Genomic DNA, 20,134 nt, shown 5'->3' with positions numbered 1-20,134 from the left:
CTAACCATGGAAGGAAGTTTGGTGTCACCGGCTTCCAGGGAGGGACTTTAGCAGGTGCGTGGATCTCCTCAATTGCACTTGGGCAGCTGTGGGGGAAAGGATTGCACCAGCAGCAGCTGAAGAAATTCCTCCCTGTGCAGCCCCGCCACCCCTTCCTCCCAACTCCAGGGGAGCAGAGCACGCCGGCCAAGAGGTGTCTGCTCCTCCTCCCGCGGCCGCATGGCAGCCGCAGGCAGGGTCTGCGCGCCTCTCGGAGGGCTGGAGAAAAGAACAGCACGTGGCTAGCTCTGTCTGATGAAACATCTGATGTGCATTACCGCAGCGGAAAGGGGGGATAACCCAGCGCCCCTCTCCCCGATCACCTGCTGGAGGCTTCCTCCTCCAGCCACCCAGCCAAGACCAAGCGAGCTTCCGGCGTTGCCGCAGGGGGTTGCGCAAGAGGGACGCTGGAAAGGCCGCGCCTCTTTCTCTCTCTAGGGCCGCTCTCGCGCTCCTTGGGCACCCCAGTTTCGCAAGGCGTTCGGGGGGCGCAAGGAGCGCAGTGCCGGATCGGGCCCTGGTTACAGGCGCAATGCATAAGAAGCCAGCCGAGTGCATGTACCGCTACTGAGCATGCCCCGGGGATGAATTTGAATGTGGCCCAATAACTCTCTGTGGGACTCTTCAGCGATGCAAAATCAAATACCCACGGGGGGTGCCTCTTACAAAACTTATTTCACAGCTGCCTAGTCTGCGATCCGAATGTTTTGAGTCCGCTCTTGCAGCTGAAGTGTCTGGTCAGCCCCGCACTAAAGCAGCCCTGGAGGTGCCAGGAGTTTGGCGGTGCTAGCGAGAGCAGGAGGGCGGGGGGCAGTGTGGCTCCCAGTGATGCTTCAAGAAAGCCAGCCACGACACACGAAGTGCGAACGCGAAGATAAGCGAGTTGGAGGGCAGATTTGGAAATGTGAGTTTGCCGCAGATTAAAGCTGCAATCTTGTGCGCAGCCCAGAAGCTGGACTGGTGATTAGCTCCCTTCAGTGACTGCGGGGAGGGAGGATCGCTGGAGCTTCCGCCTTCTTCTCACACACGGGAAGATTACAAAACCCAGGTTTTTTGCACTCCACTCTGAGCGCGCATCAACGTGCACAATTCCCAGGGTAGGAGCCATCCTGAGCGACGCTCGCTGCCCGTCTCGGGAGCTAAGCCGAGTAGCGAGGCGAGCTTTAAGGCAGAAGCGGGGGAGGGGAGAGTTCGAGTATATCCCAGCGGCTCACGTGGAACCCTTCCTCCCTCTTCCTGGCTGGCTCCCTCCATAGCCTAATAATCGTTACAAAGTATAAATTCTCCTCCGGTTCCCTGGGCAAGCAACGTGCTTAGACGTTCAAAGCATTCATGACTACAAAAGGAAAGAACAGATGGGGTGTACTGGACCTCAGAGCCCCCCCCCCCCTTCCCAATGTCCCGCTGCTGCTTCAGCGACTGAGACTGTCCTCCAGCGAAGGAACATTTTAACTGAGGTGCCATGTATCGTGTGTGTAAATGCTGCTGGTTGCTCGTGATCATTGTAGTTTAGTTTGCAACCTGCTGATGCAAGTTTCCTCAACGTTTTGTTCTCCGGCGTGTAGTAGTTTAGAACAAGCACCGCCCACTACGCGTGGAGTCACAGGGGGACAGGACTCCTATTGGTCGGGCTGGTGGACAACACCTGCTCGACTCCTTCATTCAAGTGACACCAGAGCTTCCAGGGATATTTGAGGCACCATCCTTTCCCTTTCTGGCCACTTTCAGCACTTGCACCAGCCCTGATCACATGCTATCCAGCAAGCAGATTGCAAGAAGAGCAGTAAGTTCCATTTATTCACCCTTTGGAAAGAGCCAGAGGAGGGAAACCCAGACAGGTTTCCAGCGTGGAGTTGCAACCAGGACCATGTGTGCAGAGCTGTTAAGTAAAGTAGTTACCCTGGCGTTGGTCTTTGCAAGTTTTGATCCAGTTTTGGGCACAGAAGCCACCAACCCGCCGGAAGGTCCCCAGGACCGAGCCCCTCAGCAAAAAGGGCGTCTGTCTTTGCAAAATACAGGTATGTGATCTAAAAAGAGAAGGGGGGGGGGTGCTTGAAAAGGCAGGTCTAGTTAAACTCAAATGCAAACAAACTGTTAAATATTGTTCAATAAGGAAGCAGTTGCAGTGAGAGGGAGGTGTCTCCGCGTTGTATTTACAGAGTATTGGCTAACTAGACGTGCATCATGACGTGCACCATGGCATTTATTTGTGTGTGCGTGACCGTCAAACATCAATCCGGAGGAAGTAAGAGTTCACTCCTAATTACCTTTGAAGTCCCTTCTCGCCACACACGTGCTACCCTTGGACTCGCAGAGAGCAGTCGCTTGCTCTCGCTGCCTTTAATCTCCGCTAACCAACGATGAAATCCTGCCCAGATATCAGTCTAACGACACCTGGAAAGTTATTCCACGTGACCATCGGTGGTGAAGAGACGATTTTTATTAAGACTATAATGACTTGTGGCACCGACCCAGGAAAGTGCCATGGCCGTCTCTGCACGTTGCAAATCAGCCCGCTGCAATCCTTTAATTGTAACTAATCCGGCCCTCCTGGAGGCAAACCAGAAACTCCAGCAGGTCAGAGGCGGGCGATTTGGACTCTCGAAGGTGCTGCTGGAGCAGGGGGTTAGATGTAGTGGGGCGAGACGGTCTCTCTTTGCTAAATACACATTTAACACGGGGGAGGGGGCTGCGGCCTGCTTCTCCTGAGCAGAGAACCGAATAATGATGCAATTGGCCGTGGGGTTTCTCTTCTCGTCTCTCCTCGTGTATTCTCTGCTTAGTAGAAAGAACCGAGGCGTGCACTTCCCTGGATCTCTTCCCAGGCATGGAAAGAGCGCGCGGGAGCGGTCCACTTTTCTCTTTCTCGCGTACTTTTTCTTTTTTTAACTGTCTCAATGCTGCGAGCCTTGTTTAAACACGCACACGAGCCGGAATGCACGAATGCCCATTAGGGGCTGCCACATGTGAATCACGGCACTGTGCAATTCTCTGCAAACGGGGAGCCAGGACATGTGATCCGAAAACCGTCTGTATCCAAATGCCAACAGAAGCGCTACAGCTGGGCTTCCAGACCCAAAAAAACCCCCAAGATGCAGTTATACAACCTTTGACAAATAGACCCGTTTTCGTGTTGTGTGCCTCTCTGTGTGCAGCTTTCCACGTGGGACTAACACAATGCCAGGTCTCCCTGATTCACTGATTCCCAGCTTCTCTGAGGCTTTGCAGTTACAAATCCCATGTGACTTTTCCTGCCCTCCCCCCTCTTTTCTGTAGCCCTCCACATCAGAGAGGAGCCTGTGGTCAAGTAAAAAGAAAGACTAAGACTTTGTGTCCTTTTTTGCACGTATGATTTTTCATTTTATGATATAGCAAGTATCAGCACTTTACATCCGTTTTTTTCCCCCTGCCTCTGTCCTAAGTGAATTAAAACGAAAGTTTCTGAAAGGGGTTTCAGAGGGCTGCATGTCCAGAGAAAAGGCTGTGGATGTCTTAAACATGTTGTGATTTAGAGAGGGATTAGGCTAGATCCCCAAAGTGAGCTTTAATTAAAGAAGGGGGTAGTCTAGTTAGTCTGTTACTAACCAAATGGTCTGGTGGCACTTTATAGACTAACAAAATGTAGATGGTAGCCTGATCTTTCGTGGGCACAATCCACTTCTTTAGATGACCGGAATTATGAGTTTAGGATGTGTACACTCAAAATAAATAGGGGAGGGGGGAGGCTTAATTAAAGTTGCCACTAGTAAACTGAATACAACAAATTCTTAGAATCCTGCTCTAAAACCTGCCCCAGTTTGACTTTCTCTTTATGGTTCTCAGCAATTATTTTAGTTTTGGCAATATTTTTTAAGGAAGGGTAAGGAGCAGCAGTGATAAGATTCTGATTTGAAGGTATCTGTGCAGTGTCTGAAGTAAAATATTATTTGCTTCAATATAGCACAAAATTTAGAAGGAAAAAATGTATGGCTGAAATAATCTGAATTTTTGGATGAGTAAGGAAGCTGGTGGGAGGAGAGCTCATGCAGCAAGGGGCTCTGCCCCCCATTGAAATTTTGAGGGGGTTTAACCATTGATTTCAAAGGTCACGTCTATACTTCAGGGCAAAAGTTGAATTAAGCTACAGAACTTCTATGTCAATTGCGTAGCTGAAGACGAAATAGCTTAACTTGACTTTTGTCTGTCTACACAGTAGGAAGTCAAAGGAAGAACACTCTTCCTTTAACTTCCCGTACTCCTCGGGTGCGTCTAGACTGGCAAGATTTTGCACAAAAGCGGCCACTTTTGCGCAAAATCTTGCCGCCTGTCTACACTGGCCGCGAGTATTTGCGCAAGAACACTGACTTTGTACTGTACAAAATCAGTGGTTCTTGCGCAAATACTCTGATGCTCCCACTCAAGGATAAGCCCTCTTGCGCAAGTATTCTTGCGCAAGAGGGCCAGTGTAGACAGACAAGTTAATTTCTTGCGCAAGAAAGCCCGATGGCTAAAATGGACATTGGAGCTTTCTTGCGCAAGCGAGTGTCTACACTGGCATGGATGCTCTTGCGCAAAAGCACATCTCTTGCGCAAAATCATGCCAGTGTAGACGCAGCCCTCATGAAATGAGGGTTAAAGGAATCAGAGTAAGAAGTCCTCCAGCTCGACATTATTTTGAAATAATGACTTGCTTTCTTATTTCAAAATAAGGTCAGTTATTCTGAAATAATGCTGCTGTGTAGACACACCCAAAGACAGCAGGAATGAGACCCTCAGTGGTCAGCAAAACTGTGCTAATCATCAGACTCTAGTTGAGAGAACCAGATACAACCGCTAGCCTGAACCTGCAGTTCTCTCTCAGGCAAAATTCCCATTCAAGTTAATGAAGGACTGACTTTAGGAGAGTAGGAATTATAGATGAGGTCTGTTGCATGCTCCAGAAGAGTGAAACATTAGACATTTTCAAGTGAATACTGCTATGAAGTAAGTGGAATGGGGATTTGGCATTTACTTTTTGGCTCTCATAGTCATAACTAAATGCATATAAATATTGATCTAACTTCTGCAAAAAGTAGACAGGCTGTGTGGGTACAGTAACTGTTGTCTTGTGCTTTTTCTTGTGAATTGATGATCTTAGCAAAATAACTCTTCTCTCTCTCTCCTCTCCCCTCTCCCCCACACTCCATTTATGAATATTTGTACAAATTAACCATAATCCATGGTCATTTTAGCTGAAATCCAGCACTGCCTGGTTAATGCTGGCGATGTGGGATGTGGAGTGTTTGAATGCTTTGAAAACAACTCTTGTGAGATCCGAGGCTTACATGAGATCTGCATGACTTTCCTACACAACGCTGGAAAATTTGATGCCCAGGTAACCAAAAAGAAAAGAAAGTAAAATTCCCAGAAGTAAATGATTAGAAGATGCTATATTTAATGGGTTTTTAATACATCTTTCAAATAGGGCTTTAATTAAGACTCAGGTCTGGTCTTATACATATCCAATTCCCACTTCACTTTATTGAGAGTTGGATGCAGACAACCAAGGGCTTGATTCTTTCTGCTCCTATTCAGATCAATGGGAAAATCTCTCATTGACTTGGTTAGTGCTGTATCAGGTCCCAAGAACAGAGTAATATATGCATTGTGTTTAAGTTGTCTTTGGAAACAGATTATCTATAGTATAGACTGCTGTATCTCCACCTAAGAATTTTTTCTTAGTGGACTTGTGATAACAAAAATGAGATGGTGATGACGGATCCTGCAGTCCCCTCAGAGCTGCTACATTCATTAAGGACTGTAAGACTGAGCTGGCTGACACCAATGAGCAATCTGCCAATAGGTTGCAATATTGTAAGTTCTTTGGGGCAGACACTATTCTGTATGTATCATTTTATTACTTAAATGATATGCATCTGTGATGCTAAAAATCTCTCTGTAGACTAAAGTATCACACTTGAACATTCCCTGTGCAAATCTGATCAAATTAATTCCACTGGGTCAATGGATACACTTTTCCAAACCATCTAAGTGGCTTAGGAGCCGAAGTCCTATAAACTGGATTGGATGTAATCCAATGTGTAATTAAATAATATTTAAGAACTACACACAGCTAGGATAGGCATCTCCAGAAGCTGCTGTATTCAAATAGTTCTTTGGCTCTCACACTGACAATAAAATACATTCTTTAGGCAGTATGCGGTATTAAGTTTGTCTCCTTCATTTTCTCCCCAGACCATTTACGCATCACTGAAGCATCCTGTTATTATGTCTTGTAAACCTACTCTCCCATTTCAGTGTGGAGAGAAGAGAACATTACGACGGGCCAGCGGCATTTGGCTTGACGCGTGTAGTTTATAGCATAACTTTACTGAAGTCACCCAGCTGTAGTCTCATGGCACTTTATATAGAATGGTAGAAAGCAGAGCTGTTTTGCAGATCCAGCTGTTCTATTTAGTTGGACCAAGGGAGCAGTCCTAGCAGAAAAACAAATTCCCCTGTGCTGGAGATTTTAGGCAGAGAATTGCAAAAATACATAAAAGATCTAGATGTCCCTTAAAATTGATGGGAACTACATGTCCAGATCCTCTGGTCATCTTTGAAAATCAGGGTCTTAGTTTCCAGGCAGTTGCCAGAGAATGAAAATTAGAGATTTTATTTTACCAATTATATATTATTAACAAAAAAAGTTTATGGAAGTAAAACCATGGGAAAACCAAACACATACGTGAAATTATTGCATTAAAACCAGCAAATCATTGCTTCATTGGATATGCTCACATCTTTAAAGAGAACAAGGGCTATTTTACATCCAAACTGTTTCTACTGGAGTGTGAAGACACTGGGCTCTGTGGAAATAAATTGTCATCTGAAATATACATGTGCAATTCCCATTGACTTGATTCTCTTCTCTTCGGTTTCTTTTACTAGCTTTATCTGAGCAAGTGCCAGAAGTGCATTATGCAATATGACTAGCATTTGTTACATGTGGTTCTCTTTTCCTTACTCCAATTTTTCTCTCCAAAAGAAAAAATGTGAGATTGGGATTTTGTTTTTAAATGTCTTGTATATGCACAGTATTTAGTTAATGCCTGCTGAGCTATGTGTGTTTGTTAGTGAATGCAAGGTCAAAGAAGTAAACCTAGCACTTGGAATGAAAAGTGATGGTGATTGGCGCAGTACTTTGATCAGTGGGGAGAGCATGTGTGTCTTGCTCTCAGGTCTTTGAGAATATGGCATAACAACTGATATTAGTAGAGTTACAAGGGTAAAAATCTAGAGTCCATGAGAGCAGAAATTGCACCACTGATCACAAAACAACTAGCAGCTGGGATAACCTGATGCCAGTGTTCCCAGCAGCTACCCAAGAGAGGCTCAAATGCTGCCCAGCTGACTAGCAGAGCTCCCACAGCTGGTAGCATGTGTTTCTACTAGTGGTGCACATGTGCATTGGTGCACATAACAAAATTTATTCTGCACGTGAATGGGGAAAAAAATTAGAGGGAACACTGCCTGAGGCTAATGTGGCAATACAGGTTCACAACCATCCTGCTATCACTCAACAAGGAAAGAAAAGCTGTCTAGTTGCCAAAAGAATTGAGATGCATATACAATAAAACTGGCTATAATATCAAAAGGTGGGAAGAGGGGGAAAAAATAGGGATGGGCATGCCTTGTAAAGCAATATGAGGAGAGCATGGATGATGGATAAAAGGGACCTTGCCTAAATAGCCTTCATTGTCTTTAACTTTTTCTTTTTCTGCTGTTCCCTGTAATCCCTTATGGGACTTTAAAATAGAAATGTTTCCCTTCAGCAGACACAAATATCAAGATGTTACTGTTTGGTGTCTGGTAATTTGATTTAGGGACCCTTTTGTTCGGGGGGGAGGGGGGGAAGGAAGAGGGTATCACTGAAGCCAGTGACTTGCTTAAAGACATTGGTTTTATGTAAGCATTTCCTATGTGAACTTTGCAAACTGATAAGGAAAGTCAGTTTTGATGCAGTTGACTTCGAATATCCCCTTTCTGGTCCTGGAGACGCAAATGTATTTGGTCACTCATAGTAGTAACGTGAACCCAATGTCCTCTACGGTGACAGACCGGGAATGAATTCAGACCATTAAGTTGGACTGTCTGTTTAAAAATGAAACCTCCACTTTTCTCTCATAGGCCAGCAAGGACTAGGTCTGTGCTAAAAGCAGGACACTTAAGCTACATCTAGATTACAGCAGAAAGTTGACTTAAGGTATGCAACTCCAGCTACATAAGTCCTTAAGTCAAGTTACTGCCAGCTCTATACTGTAGAGGGTCAACAGGAGAAACTCCCATTGACTTCTCTTATTCTTCTCATCTGGGGTAGAGTAACAGGGTTGACTGGAGAGTGATCTGCAGTCAATCTGGCAGGTCTTCACTTGACCCAGTGGATCAGTCTCAGAGCATCAGTCTCACAGTAGCATAGATATACCTTAGTGGTGCGAGGAGACAATGAAACCATCACATAATCGTACAGCAAACCTCACACAATCAGCCAAGAAGCAGCATCCAACCCCTCTAGAAAGACAGGACAGCCTGACATGGCCTTTAGGAGCAAAGAAAAAAACCCAATGGCCTTAGCAGTCTAATAATCCTTGACGCTGTCGCATGTAGGAGAGGCTATTTGAGTGTAAATCACTTGATGTGCTTAACAGACACAAATACATATCTACTCTATTTCTGATCTCCTCAGGGAAAATCCTTCATTAAAGATGCTCTGAAGTGTAAGGCTCACGCCCTGAGACACAAATTCAGCTGCATCAGTCGCAAGTGTCCTGCCATTAAAGACATGGTGTTCCAGTTACAGCGGGAGTGCTACCTGAAACATGACCTCTGCTCTGCTGCGAAGGAGAATGTCCAAGTCATTGTGGATATGATTCACTTCAAAGACCTGCTGCAGCATGAGTAAGTGGGACTGTGCAAGGGGCCTAGTATTGTAGTCGGGTGATGGAGGAGCTTCACCTTAAGGTGGGTGAACGAATGTACAACCCACAAGACAGGAAGTGCTGAGTTCCATGTGACCTCATTGTGTCATTGAGCAAATCGCTTCACTCTTCTACCTCAATTTCCCATCTGTAAAATGAGGATAATTCTCTTTTGTAGAGGTGCTGGAAAAACTAGTTAACCTGTTACAAATGTGATGAGTATTATTTTACAAAGCCATGACCATGGGAGGGGAAACACGTGTTGAAGTAAGATCAATTCTTTTCATGGTTTTGACATTATTTGTTTCCAGAAGTACCCACAATGTGCCAAACACTTTCCAAACACAAAAGAGGGTTCAGTCTTTGCCCCAAAGATCTTATATTCTTAAAAAGAAAACAAATGGACCACAGAGAGAGAGAAGACCTAAGTCAAGTGGTTAAGATGGTATTTACATTAGGTAAATATAGTCACAGAAATGACACGTCATACTTGCCAAACAACATAATCTTTCATGAAGATTAGTTGCAGTCAATTTCAGACTTGCTTTATGAAATTCCAAAGTATTCAGATTCCTAAAGCATCTTGTTGATGTTAGTCACAGAAACTGACTTGTGTTTCATGACGAAAAGCTCCCATGCTCCTGGTTCATATCAATCCTGTATGCTTACCAAGGAAGTGTAAAGGGGGACACAGGCATGCAAAATGAAAGATCACAATCTAGATTTTTGGTATTTCCCCTCTTATGGGAGTACAGTTTGCACCTGTAGTGCAATGACTGTAAAGACTCGTGTAGTCTTAGTAGCAACACGTCTAAACTACCAAATTGCAGGACTAAATCAGGCTCAGATTACTGTGGTCCGTGCCCACCCTTAATTTGCTGGTGCAAAAAAAAAATGAGAGAACACTTTTCTGCAGATGGAAAGAGGGGGACACAGCCACAGGCAGAAAAATAACCACTGCTCATCTTCGGTAAGGAACTGGGGGTATGGTATAAATAACCAACCTGCGTAAACCCTGCTCTCCTATAGCACGTTTCATCAGACGATCCCAAAGTACTTTACCAAGGAGGTCAGTATCATTACAGATGAGGAAACGTGAGGTGAAATGAGCCAGTCAGCTTTCAAAGTAAGTGTCCGTGTTGCACTCTTAAGCACCAACATATTTGAAAATTCCAGTCTCATGTTCTGTTGAAAATCCCACCCTTATCTCCAAGTTACATTTAAGGAGAGTGCAGCTGTGACACAAATTTACTCCATCATTAATTACACTTTGTTAAAGTGAACACAGCTCAGATTTCCTTCCATGAACATGGACCTTCCTGCGGCTAAGATCAACAGCATGGCTGGTGTCTTCGGGGTAGTTTTTGCATTGCCGTTTCTGGTCCCTATCATGGTAATGGGGATAGAATATTGGGGAGGCACCAGCGTGCTGGGTTTCTTCTGGGACAGTGAGGGGAAGCAATGTGTCACATTCACACCAGCACTGGTATTTCAGGATCTGCATTAATGGGCTGTAAACTGGCAGGTGCTTGTCTACAAATAAAACTTTTGAGCCCCATAGATGAGAAGTGCCATAAGAACAGAGTATTTTGTCAAGGTGAGTCAGTGATACCCACTCTGTAAAATGGGGAAGCCCAGATCTCTCCAAAGTGGCCTGTTTTTGGCTCCCCAACTTGGTACCCCTCCAGCCTGTCAAGCTAAGCCAGGCATGCACAACATGCAGACCACATGCGGCCAATGATGACTCTGGGCGGCACGGCCCCATCGAATCCGCCGACCGGGCGGAGGAGCGGAACGCCGCTAGGGAGAGGGAAGTGTGGCGATTTTCGCCGCCGGGCTGCCTGAGTGCAGCTCCAGCGCAAGTCAGAGGGTGGGACACCGGCAGACGCCAGGACGCTGGTGTGATGTGGCGTTGTGACATCACAGCCGGCGACCGCTGAATTAAAAAAGGCTCCAGAAGCCCCGCAGAGTAGAAGGCAGAAGCCAGGTAGGGGAAGGGAAGGGGCTTGTGCTGAGGGGAGGGAGGAAGGTCAGGAGAGAGGGGACGGCACCAAGGGACAGGGTGCAGGAGAGACAAATGCCAGGGGGCCAAGTGGAGACAATGAGGAAAAGGGCAGGAGGGGAGGTGTCAGTGGGAGGGGGGCAGGGTGATGCTGGGAGAGGAGAGAGTAAGGGCATTGGGAGCCATATGTTGCACAGGCCTGATTTAATTGAAAAATTCTTAATAAAGTATCACACCTCCCTCCCCCTCCAACCTACGCTTGCAGCTAGGGTTTCCAGGTGTCCGGTTTTCTATCGGACAATCCGGTATTTGTGGTATTTTCTAAAAAAGTTCAGAAAATATTGGATGTGTGCAATGTCCAGTATTTTCTGAATTTCCGGCTGGGCCACTGGATGGAAGCCTGGTGGTGCCTCCTGTGGTTGCGTGCTGAAGCCTGTATGAAGCATGTATGCCCAACATGTGCTTTTTTTTTTTTTTTTTTTCCTTACTTGCAGCCCATAGCTGTTTTCTTTGGAGTAATATGGCCCTCGCCGCTTTCCGCGTTGTGCAGGCCTGAACTAAGCTCATTTACCACTGTGAATACTCAGTGTCTCTTAAAATCAGGCTCTGCCTATTCCAGGTTAGGTTCCCAAAATAGAGACTTCTCAAATCAGGACAAGTTTTGAAAATTTTGGATGTAGCGATATGCCTAGAGGCAATCTGCAAGTGAGTGGCAGAACTGGGAATACACCCAAGCCTTTTGACTCCTCATGACCTGAGTAAAACACAACGAGGCAGCTATCCTGTATGCAGGATAGCATGTGGGATGAAGAGAGTTGGAAGTAAAGGAGGAATGGGGAAGAAGCACTCCTCAGAGCTATACCAGGAAAACTTTGCCACCCTTTTTTAAGTAAGGATGTTTAAATGTGATTAACTGAGTAACCGTGTAGTCGATATAGTTTGTATCGACTATACGATCAGTTGATAAGCACTGCTGTGCAGAGCTGCAATGGAAGGAGCTCCAGGAGCCAGCTGGGCTTTTATTACATTTTAAATGATGAGGCGCAACGATTAGTGTGAGCTGGGACTGCTCGGTCCCGGCCAGCGCTGAGTCCAGCAGCCCTTGTTTGCAGCGGACAGTTCTGTGTGCCACGAACGGGCTGATGCTGGACCATCCCCTGTTCGCAGCAGACAGGGCAGGCCATGGAACAGGGACTGCTTGAGTCCCTGCTCACCCTGCAGCACTTTTGAAATATTCAAGAGGCCTGGGGGATCTTGTACATATCAAAACCAGAAGCGCTGGCAGTGGGGACCGGCACCAGCAGGGACTGAAACAGTCCCCGCTCGTGCCGGTTCCCCACTGTGCCTCTGCCTCTCCTGCTGTCTGCAGAGATGGTGGGGGAATGGACCAGCTTTAAGCCAGTTCCCTCCTGCTCCTTCCCTCCCCGTTGCTGCCTCTCTCTAATAGAGGCAGCAAGGGGGCGGGGGAAGCAATTAGTCAAGTGGCTACTCGACTATCTGATAAGCTTTTGCTTATTGGATAGTTGACTAATCGCTATCATCCCTATTTTTCAGGTGATGTTTTTTGTAGAGTCAAAGTCCAATTTTTTTAATGGATGTGAGTAAAAGTCTCACTGGCTCATTTGATGTGTGTACCAAAGAACATATCCTGTCTCTTCACAATTCCTGTTTCAGATAAAAGACAAAACTTAGACCAAAAAACATTATTGATGCTCATTCTCACCATCTCCTCCTTTTCTATTCCAAAATGAGCAGACTTGTCATGTTATTTTTACCATTTTCTCTTTGCGTATAAACAAAACAGCATCTTGTGGCAGTAAGGACCCCTTTTGGGGACCAGTCTGGGGTTTGGATCTGTTTTATATTACAATGGTGAAAATGGTCAAAATTTCCAGGTGCACTTCTAGCACTTGTTATGCACCAAATACCTTTTTTAAAAAGTCCCAATCGCAAACCAACCTAGTTAAAAATCCAAAGCTAGATTCTTTATTCCTTTAAACTCTCTCCTTCAACGAAGTTGCAACCCCAGAGATTAATGATTTCATACAAATTTAAATTTAACAACACAGTAAAATCTTAGTATATTTATCCACTTTGCTCTCCTAGTTTGTTACCTCTTCTGATCTGTTTTGCATGTTTCAAGTAAAGAGCTTCAGGTACAGGGCTCAACCAGCACCCTAAACTATGCACAGCTGGTCTCCACAGAAAATAGCAGCACCAGATTGAACCCCCTTGTTTTGTCCACTGGATAATTCAGCCTTCTGTATCTGCTGCCTGTCGTAACCCAACTAGCTGTGTCTCTGTGGAAGTCATGCCTAATGCAGCTTGCGGGGGGAATGTTGGGGACATTAGTGCTCACCTGCTGGAGGTGCTGCTGAAGGACTCATGTCTCAGTTGTAGTAACAAGCAGGATATAAACACTCAGCAAGTGTGGCTGCCAGGTGAGGGAACTGCTGTCCTCCATTTAAGTTTTCCATAGCATCTGGCCACTAGTTGGCAAACACAGGTAGCCCCCCTGCAGGTGCTGTAGAGTAAACAAGGGAAGAATGAGGCGTGGTGATCTCACACACTCTTGCTGATGTATAACCTCCTTGCATCTTAAAACGTGATTCTCTTTTAACTTCCCCTTCTGCTGTCTGATTTATCTCCAGACCATATGTCGACTTGGTGAACATCCTGCTCACGTGCGGGGACGAAGTGAAAAAGGCTATCACCAGAAGCATCCAGGCCCAGTGTGAACAGAACTGGGGAAGCCTCTGCTCTATCCTGAGCTTCTGCACCTCAGCCATGCACAGCGACTCCACACTGGGTCCTGAGAGGAAGCCAGGTGAAGCCACGAAAACGTCTAGCAGCCGCGGGGACATACTGGTATACCCCGAGTCTGACCAAAGAGAGAGCTCACGAGCTGCCAAGGGGGAGAGAGGCAGCCGGGCTCACTCGAACACCCACCCCCGTGTTAAAGCTGGAGCTCACAGCCCCAAAGGAGCACACGGGATCATTGAGCGGGCAGATGAACTGTCCGACTTTTCCGACATCCGAAGGTGAAAGGAAGCACCTACCTTACCCTCCCCCTCCACCAAACTTCCTCCATTGAGTCCATCTTCTTATCTATGGACATTCCAAAATCTTTACCATTCAGAGGGGTGATGTGAAGCACAGGGCATTGTGGGATATGTGGACTTCCGTGATAGCGTATAGATTAGCAGAGAGAGAGCAGTGGTTCTGGGCTATTGCTTATACTCAGAGAACTTGACACTCACATAACCAGTGGGTGAGACAAAAATTTTAAATCCTTCCCCCTTTCAAAACTACAGAACACGTGGATATTGTTTGCGATTTTATTTTTCTTTTGGTTGGAGAAAGGGGTCAGGGAGAGCCCAGCCAGATATTACTTAGGCCGTTCACAGCTCAGTAGCTCCACTAAGCTTACGGGGCAATCGCCAAGCAGATGGCGGAGTTCCAAAGGCATCTTATCTCTGCCCATGGCCGTGAATGAAAGAGTTCAAAGTGGGCTGTTGTGACACTCAAATGAAATAAATGTCCAGTTTATTGCACAGGGAGCTTGCTACGTTAAGCTATGTCATTTTATCATAAGTCCTGAGCCATTGTTCCTGTCTGCCTGACATTGCCTAACTTACGTGCCCTCTTGTATGTATTTTAACCACTGCTTAACTTTATTTATCCAGTTACTCCATGATGTCAAGAGCCTAAGTAGCCAGCTGCCAGACAAGTCAGTTTGACCATTATGCATCAGAATGAGCACTTTTTCCACAGCCCTCCAAAGTTCCTAGGCATATTCTTTTTTAGAACCTACAGCTGTGCTCCCAATGGAGCATTTTCTACAGCAGCATCCCACCTGTGGGCAACCCAAAATTTGAGGCTTAGGCAAAAACAGCTGGTGTATCCTTAAGCTTTGTGGGTATTGTTAGGGCCTATTGAAAATCTAGCCCATCTATTGTCTTTGAAAGCAGCATCATGGACTTTTTCAGGGCTGTAGAGACTTGGTGTTCTAAAGTTGGCCATAGTTTATCAAAGTGCCAAAAATGACTATGGGTTCGTGAGAGGTTCACTTTCTTTTTAAAACTAGCACACTGGGTAGTGACCTCCAAACCCTACAGAATAAGTGAAATGTAGATTGATAAAAGGGGTTTGGCGAGCTGAATCTTCCGGAGTGATTTAACGTTAGGGTGAGATGCTAGGGAGCATCCTTTCTTATCCCTATATGCAGTTGTGATCCTCAAGTTGTAAACACCCATCCTGGGATGTTATTCTTAAGCCATTGGCTGTCACCTCCAAAGGCAAAGATGGGTAGGGTCTTTAGTATCCAATAAAGGAAGTATGATCGTTCTTGGAAGACAGTATCACATTGAGGATCTGAGCACTGGCCTTTTGCTGCAGGAGGCCTAGAGTCAAATCACCAGTGTTGCAAAGGCAAGTTGGTGCACTGAACTTCCACAGGGAACTGACATACATCTTTGTTGCTTAGTGGGCATGGAGGTGATTAGCCTCACCTGAGATTTAGCTCTAAATCTCGCTGAGTCACATTCCGCTTCTGGACCCATGTAGGAGGCTCCCAGTGTCTTCAGTGGGAGCTTTGTGCATATATCTTGTGGCAGAATCTTGGGCATTATTCTTAATAGAAGTCATGGGGGTAAATTTCCTTGGTTGGGGTGGGAGGACAAGGAACAACCATTAATCTGAAGAGTTACACCGTTATGCAGCCATCAACCTCTTGAAGAAAAAGGGCCCCAATCCTACTCCCACTAAACCCTCTGATAAAACTCCTCTAACCTCATTGGAGAATCGAATCAGGCTACGAACCCTTGAGGAGCAGGCAAGTTCCTTCTAGTATATGGACAAAATGACTGATCAAGTCCCAGCAGTGGTGGCCTGTGGCTCACACAGAGGGTGACAATCAGAGGGACTGTAGTGCCCCAGCTAGTGTCAATTCTCATATACCACTTCCAAAGGTTTACTTTTAAGGGCATCCTCTTTTCTCCAAAACAAAGTGTCTTGCTGCTGGTGATGTCATAGGGAAAGTCTCCAGTCTCTCTCATTGCAAACTCCTCATGAGCATCCCACTGCCCCAAGATGATGCATAAGCATAGTAAGGCTATGTCTACACTGCCGATTTTGTTGGCAGTGAGTATGCATATGAGGCATGGATTAGCATATTGCTGTGCCTCATTTGCATAATTTATGCACCCTGTTTTTCCACAAAGGGTTTTTGCAGAAAAAAAAGTAGTGTGGACTTTTTTTTTCCCCTGCAAAAACCACATTTTCTGCAAGATTCCCAGGAAGAGGCATTAGGATCTTGCGGAAAACGGGGATTTTGCGCAAAAAAAATGTCCATACTACTTTTTTTGCACAAAAACGGTGTGCATAAATTATGCAAATGGGGTGCAGTGATATGCTAACCTGCGCTTCATTTGCACACTCACTGCTGGCAAAACCGGCAGTGTAGACGAAGCCTTGAGGACAAACTCAAACCAAAAAGAGAACCCAGCCATGACTACCAAGTTAATATTCTTACCTAACTCTATTAAGGTCTCTTTCTCATTAAAGTTGAACCAAACATATAATGAGAATCAAATATATAATGATATATACACTCTTGAATGTCTTAGTCAACATATCACCTCAGCATGCATACAATTTACTTTTACTCATTCATTCTTCATGGGGAGAAGTATATATTCCTCCATCTTGTTAATTCAATGAACATTTCTTTATTTTTTCAGGGGGTGGGGGATTTTGTATATGGCATAACATTTTTTTCCTCTGTGTGAAGATCTTCTGTGTTCATCTACTGATTCCACATATGCTATTATTGTAAATATTTAACATTTCTATTTATTATATTGTCTCCATTTAAAAACCAAACACTGCTGGCTATGGTAATTTAAACGTATGTCATGACCTGTGTTGTATATATTCATGCCACTAGTATGTTTTTGTTGTTTAAAGCAACGTAAATATAGTTTTATACAGTTCCATAATGTTATTGACAGCACAAATCATTTATTTATTGTCAAACCTTCTTTCATGTCTAACAAGTAGGTGTGTTTATCTGATAATATGTTGTCAAGTCATCTACATAGCCTTAATTCTTTGTGAAGTCCATTAAAAAAATCTACCATCACCTTAGAGACCATATGATACTTGCATCAGCAATCCTCCCAAACCTATTGTTTGCAAAGGTGACTTAACTTAAAAACCAAGGCCTGAATGTTTCTCTTACGCTTTGCATCTTTAAAAAAATCACCCATAAGAGAAACTGGGAAAAGCAAAATGCCTATTAGAAAATATATAAATAACCCATTGCCCCACAAAAATGCTGTCCTGTCTTAAAAATTAAGTTCTGAAACACAGTAATTACAAAAACCTTTCCTTAAATTCCAGTTCTCTGGGAGAAAAACATACTAGTTCTATCTCATGTAGACTTTACAGCCAAATAAGCTTATAAAGATTGCCTAAGGATTTAGGCAAAGCTCTGTATCTTTTCACACTGCTATTATTTTTCCTGAAACACTAATAAATTTTTGAATAAGTCTTGCTGAGATTGCTACTTTTATTTTTTACTAGCACATTTAGCCAGTGTTGGAAGGAGAACATTCAACTGGAGCAGAGGGAAACCATCCTATAGTTGTTACCTTCCTTCCAGATGATGTTGTGGTATCCTCTCACACTGAGGATACCTCTCTGGGGGAGGAAACTCCAGTCATTAGGAAAAAGCAGGTGTTATTAATGGGGGATTCGATCATTAGAAACAAAGATGGCTGGGTTTGTAATGACTTTCCTGCCTGGTGCAAAGGTTGCAGATCTCTCAAGACATCTAATAGACTTATGTGTAGTGCTGGGGAGGAACCGGTGGTCATGGCACATGTAGGTACCAGTGACATAAGGAAGGGTAGGGAAGAGGTTCTAGAGGCCAGATTTAGGCTTCTAGGAAAGAGATTGAAATCAGGACCTTTATGGTAGTGTTCTCTGAAATGCTTCCAGTTCCACATGCAGGTCCAGGTAGGCAGGCAGAGCATCAGAGTCTCAATGTGCGGGTGAGACGATGGTGTAGAGAGGAGGGTTTTAGATTTATTATGAATTGGGGAAACTTTTGGGATAGGGGGAGCCTATACAAGAAGGATGGGCTCCACCTAAACCAAAATGGAACAAGATTGCTGGCACTTAGTTTAAAAACTGCTGTACAACCTTTTTAATGCTAAGGGCTGGGAGAAAGCTGACAAGTGTGGAGGAGCACATGGACTGGACAGAGACATCTCTTAGGAGAGGGTCTATTAATAAAGATTCTCTATGTTCTAGTCAGGAGGAGAGGATTGAAGATGATAAAATATGGGTGAGATCAGATGAGAAACAATCAAATGAAAAAGAATTTAACGCATCAGGAAATGGCAAACAGATAAATAGCGACAAATTTTTAAAGTGCTTATACACAAATGCTAGAAGTCTAAATACAGGTTGGACCTCTCTGGTCTGGCACCCTTGGGACCTGACTGGTCCCGAACAAGGGAATTTGCCGGACAATGAGAGGTCCCCTGCTACTGGCCCCCCCAGCTCACCTCTCCTCTCCACTGCTGGCCCTAGATACTCCCCCCTGAGCCCCAGCAGCCTGGACTATCATGGCTGTCACATCCCCAGCCCTGGTCCTGCTACTGGGGCAGCTAGGGATACCACATCCCCGCTCCATCTCTACTACCAAGTCTGCTGTGTCTGCCTCTGGCTCCAGGCCTAGCCCCAGTGATTCCAAGCCCTTTTGCCACTGGGGCTCCCAGCCAGGACTCGTTTGCCACTGGGGCTCCCAGCCAGGACTCCTGGGTCCACAAACATCTGTGGTCCTGCTAGACCACGAGGGAGTCCCAGTTTTTGGAAGTCCAACCTGTAATAAGTTGGGTAAACTAGAGTGCCTAGTTTTAAAGGAGGATACTGATATAATAGGTATCATAGAAACTTGGTGGAATGAGGAAAATTAAGGAGACACAATCATACTAGGCTACAAAATATATCAGAAGGGCAGAACAGGTCGTGCTGGAGCGGGAATGGCACTCTATACGTGGAAAAATGTAGACTCAAATGAAGTAAAAATCTCAAATGAACTAAAATGTTGCATACAATCTCTATGGATAGTAATTCCATGCCCTAATAATAAAAATATAGTAATAGGGATATATTATCGACCATCTGACCAGGATAGAGATAGTGACTATGAACCCACAAGGGGAGAGGTAAATCTTAGGGTACGTCTAGACTACATGCCTCTGGTGACAGAGGCATGTAGTCTAGACGTACCCTTAGTCCTAAGTGGAGCACAAGATCTGGTCCAAGGAGTAAATATAACTGAACCACTTGGAAATAATGATCATAATGTAATAAAATTCAACATCCTGTGGTGGGAAAAACACCTCAGCAGACCAACACTGCAGCATTTAATTTCAGAAAGGGGAACTACAGAAAAATGAAGTTAGTTAAACAGAAATTAAAAGGTACAGTGACAAAAGGAAAATCCCTGCAAGCAGCAGCATGGAAACTTTTCAAACACACCATAATAAAGACCCAACTTAAACGTATACCCCAAATTAAAAAACATAGTAAGAGAACCAAAAAATGCCACCATGGCTTAAAAACCAAGTAAAAGAAGCAGTGAGAGACAAAAAGGAATCATTTAAAAAGTGGAAGTTAAATTCTAGTGAGAAAAATAGACAGGAACATAAACTCTGTCAAATTAAGTATAAAAATATAATAAGCCAAAAAGGAGTTTGAAGAACAGTTAGCCAAAAACTCAGAAAATTAATAGCAAAATGTTTTTTAAGTACATCAGAAGCAGGAAGCCTGCTAAACAACCAGTGGGGTCCCATGACAATCGAGATGCCAAAGGAGCACTCAAAGACAATAAGGTAATTGTGGAGAAACTAAATGAATTCTTTGCTTCGGTCTTAATGGCTGAAGATGTTAGGGAGATTCCCAAACCTGAGCCATTCTTTCTAGATGACGAATCTGAGGAATTGTCCCAGACTGAGATGTCATTAGATGAGGTTTTGAAACCAATTGATAAATTTAACAGTAACAAGTCACCAGGACCAGATGGCATTCACCCAAGAGTTCTGAAAGAACTCAAATGTGAAATTTTAGAACTATTAACTGTAGT

At 44.7% G+C, this 20,134-nt stretch overlaps 1 protein-coding gene and 1 long non-coding RNA gene across 2 annotated transcripts in view; one reads left to right on the top strand and one right to left on the bottom strand.

Annotated features, from left to right (window-relative positions):
• Nucleotides 1-13,630, bottom strand: part of LOC142818717 (uncharacterized) — a 54,645-nt gene extending 41,015 nt beyond the window's left edge. Inside the window, exon 1 of the long non-coding RNA XR_012896322.1 lies at nucleotides 13,337-13,630. This is a non-coding gene — a long non-coding RNA (uncharacterized LOC142818717). The remainder of the gene's footprint in view (nucleotides 1-13,336) is intronic.
• STC2 (stanniocalcin 2) lies at nucleotides 710-17,532 on the top strand. The gene is made up of 4 exons (XM_006138140.4): nucleotides 710-2,057; nucleotides 5,250-5,392; nucleotides 8,744-8,955; nucleotides 13,629-17,532. The coding sequence occupies exons 1-4, from the start codon at nucleotides 1,790-1,792 to the stop codon at nucleotides 14,020-14,022; spliced, it is 1,017 nt and encodes a 338-aa protein (XP_006138202.1). The 5' UTR covers nucleotides 710-1,789; the 3' UTR covers nucleotides 14,023-17,532.
• Nucleotides 17,533-20,134: the final 2,602 nt, after the last annotated feature.

This window comes from Pelodiscus sinensis, chromosome 17 (assembly GCF_049634645.1).
Source record: "Pelodiscus sinensis isolate JC-2024 chromosome 17, ASM4963464v1, whole genome shotgun sequence".
Classification (NCBI taxonomy): domain Eukaryota; kingdom Metazoa; phylum Chordata; order Testudines; family Trionychidae; genus Pelodiscus; species Pelodiscus sinensis.
This window is presented reverse-complemented; position numbering and strand designations above follow the sequence as displayed.

What these genes read in the sequence shown, in the direction of transcription:
- STC2 (XM_006138140.4), top strand. Translation starts at nt 1,790, where the DNA reads ATGCTATCCAGCAAGCAGATTGCAAGAAGAGCAGTAAGTTCCATTTAT. An exon ending in TCTGTCTTTGCAAAATACAG is followed by an intron (nt 2,058 to 5,249) that starts GTATGTGATCTA and finishes TGGTCATTTTAG; the next exon opens with CTGAAATCCAGCACTGCCTG. An exon ending in CTGGAAAATTTGATGCCCAG is followed by an intron (nt 5,393 to 8,743) that starts GTAACCAAAAAG and finishes TGATCTCCTCAG; the next exon opens with GGAAAATCCTTCATTAAAGA.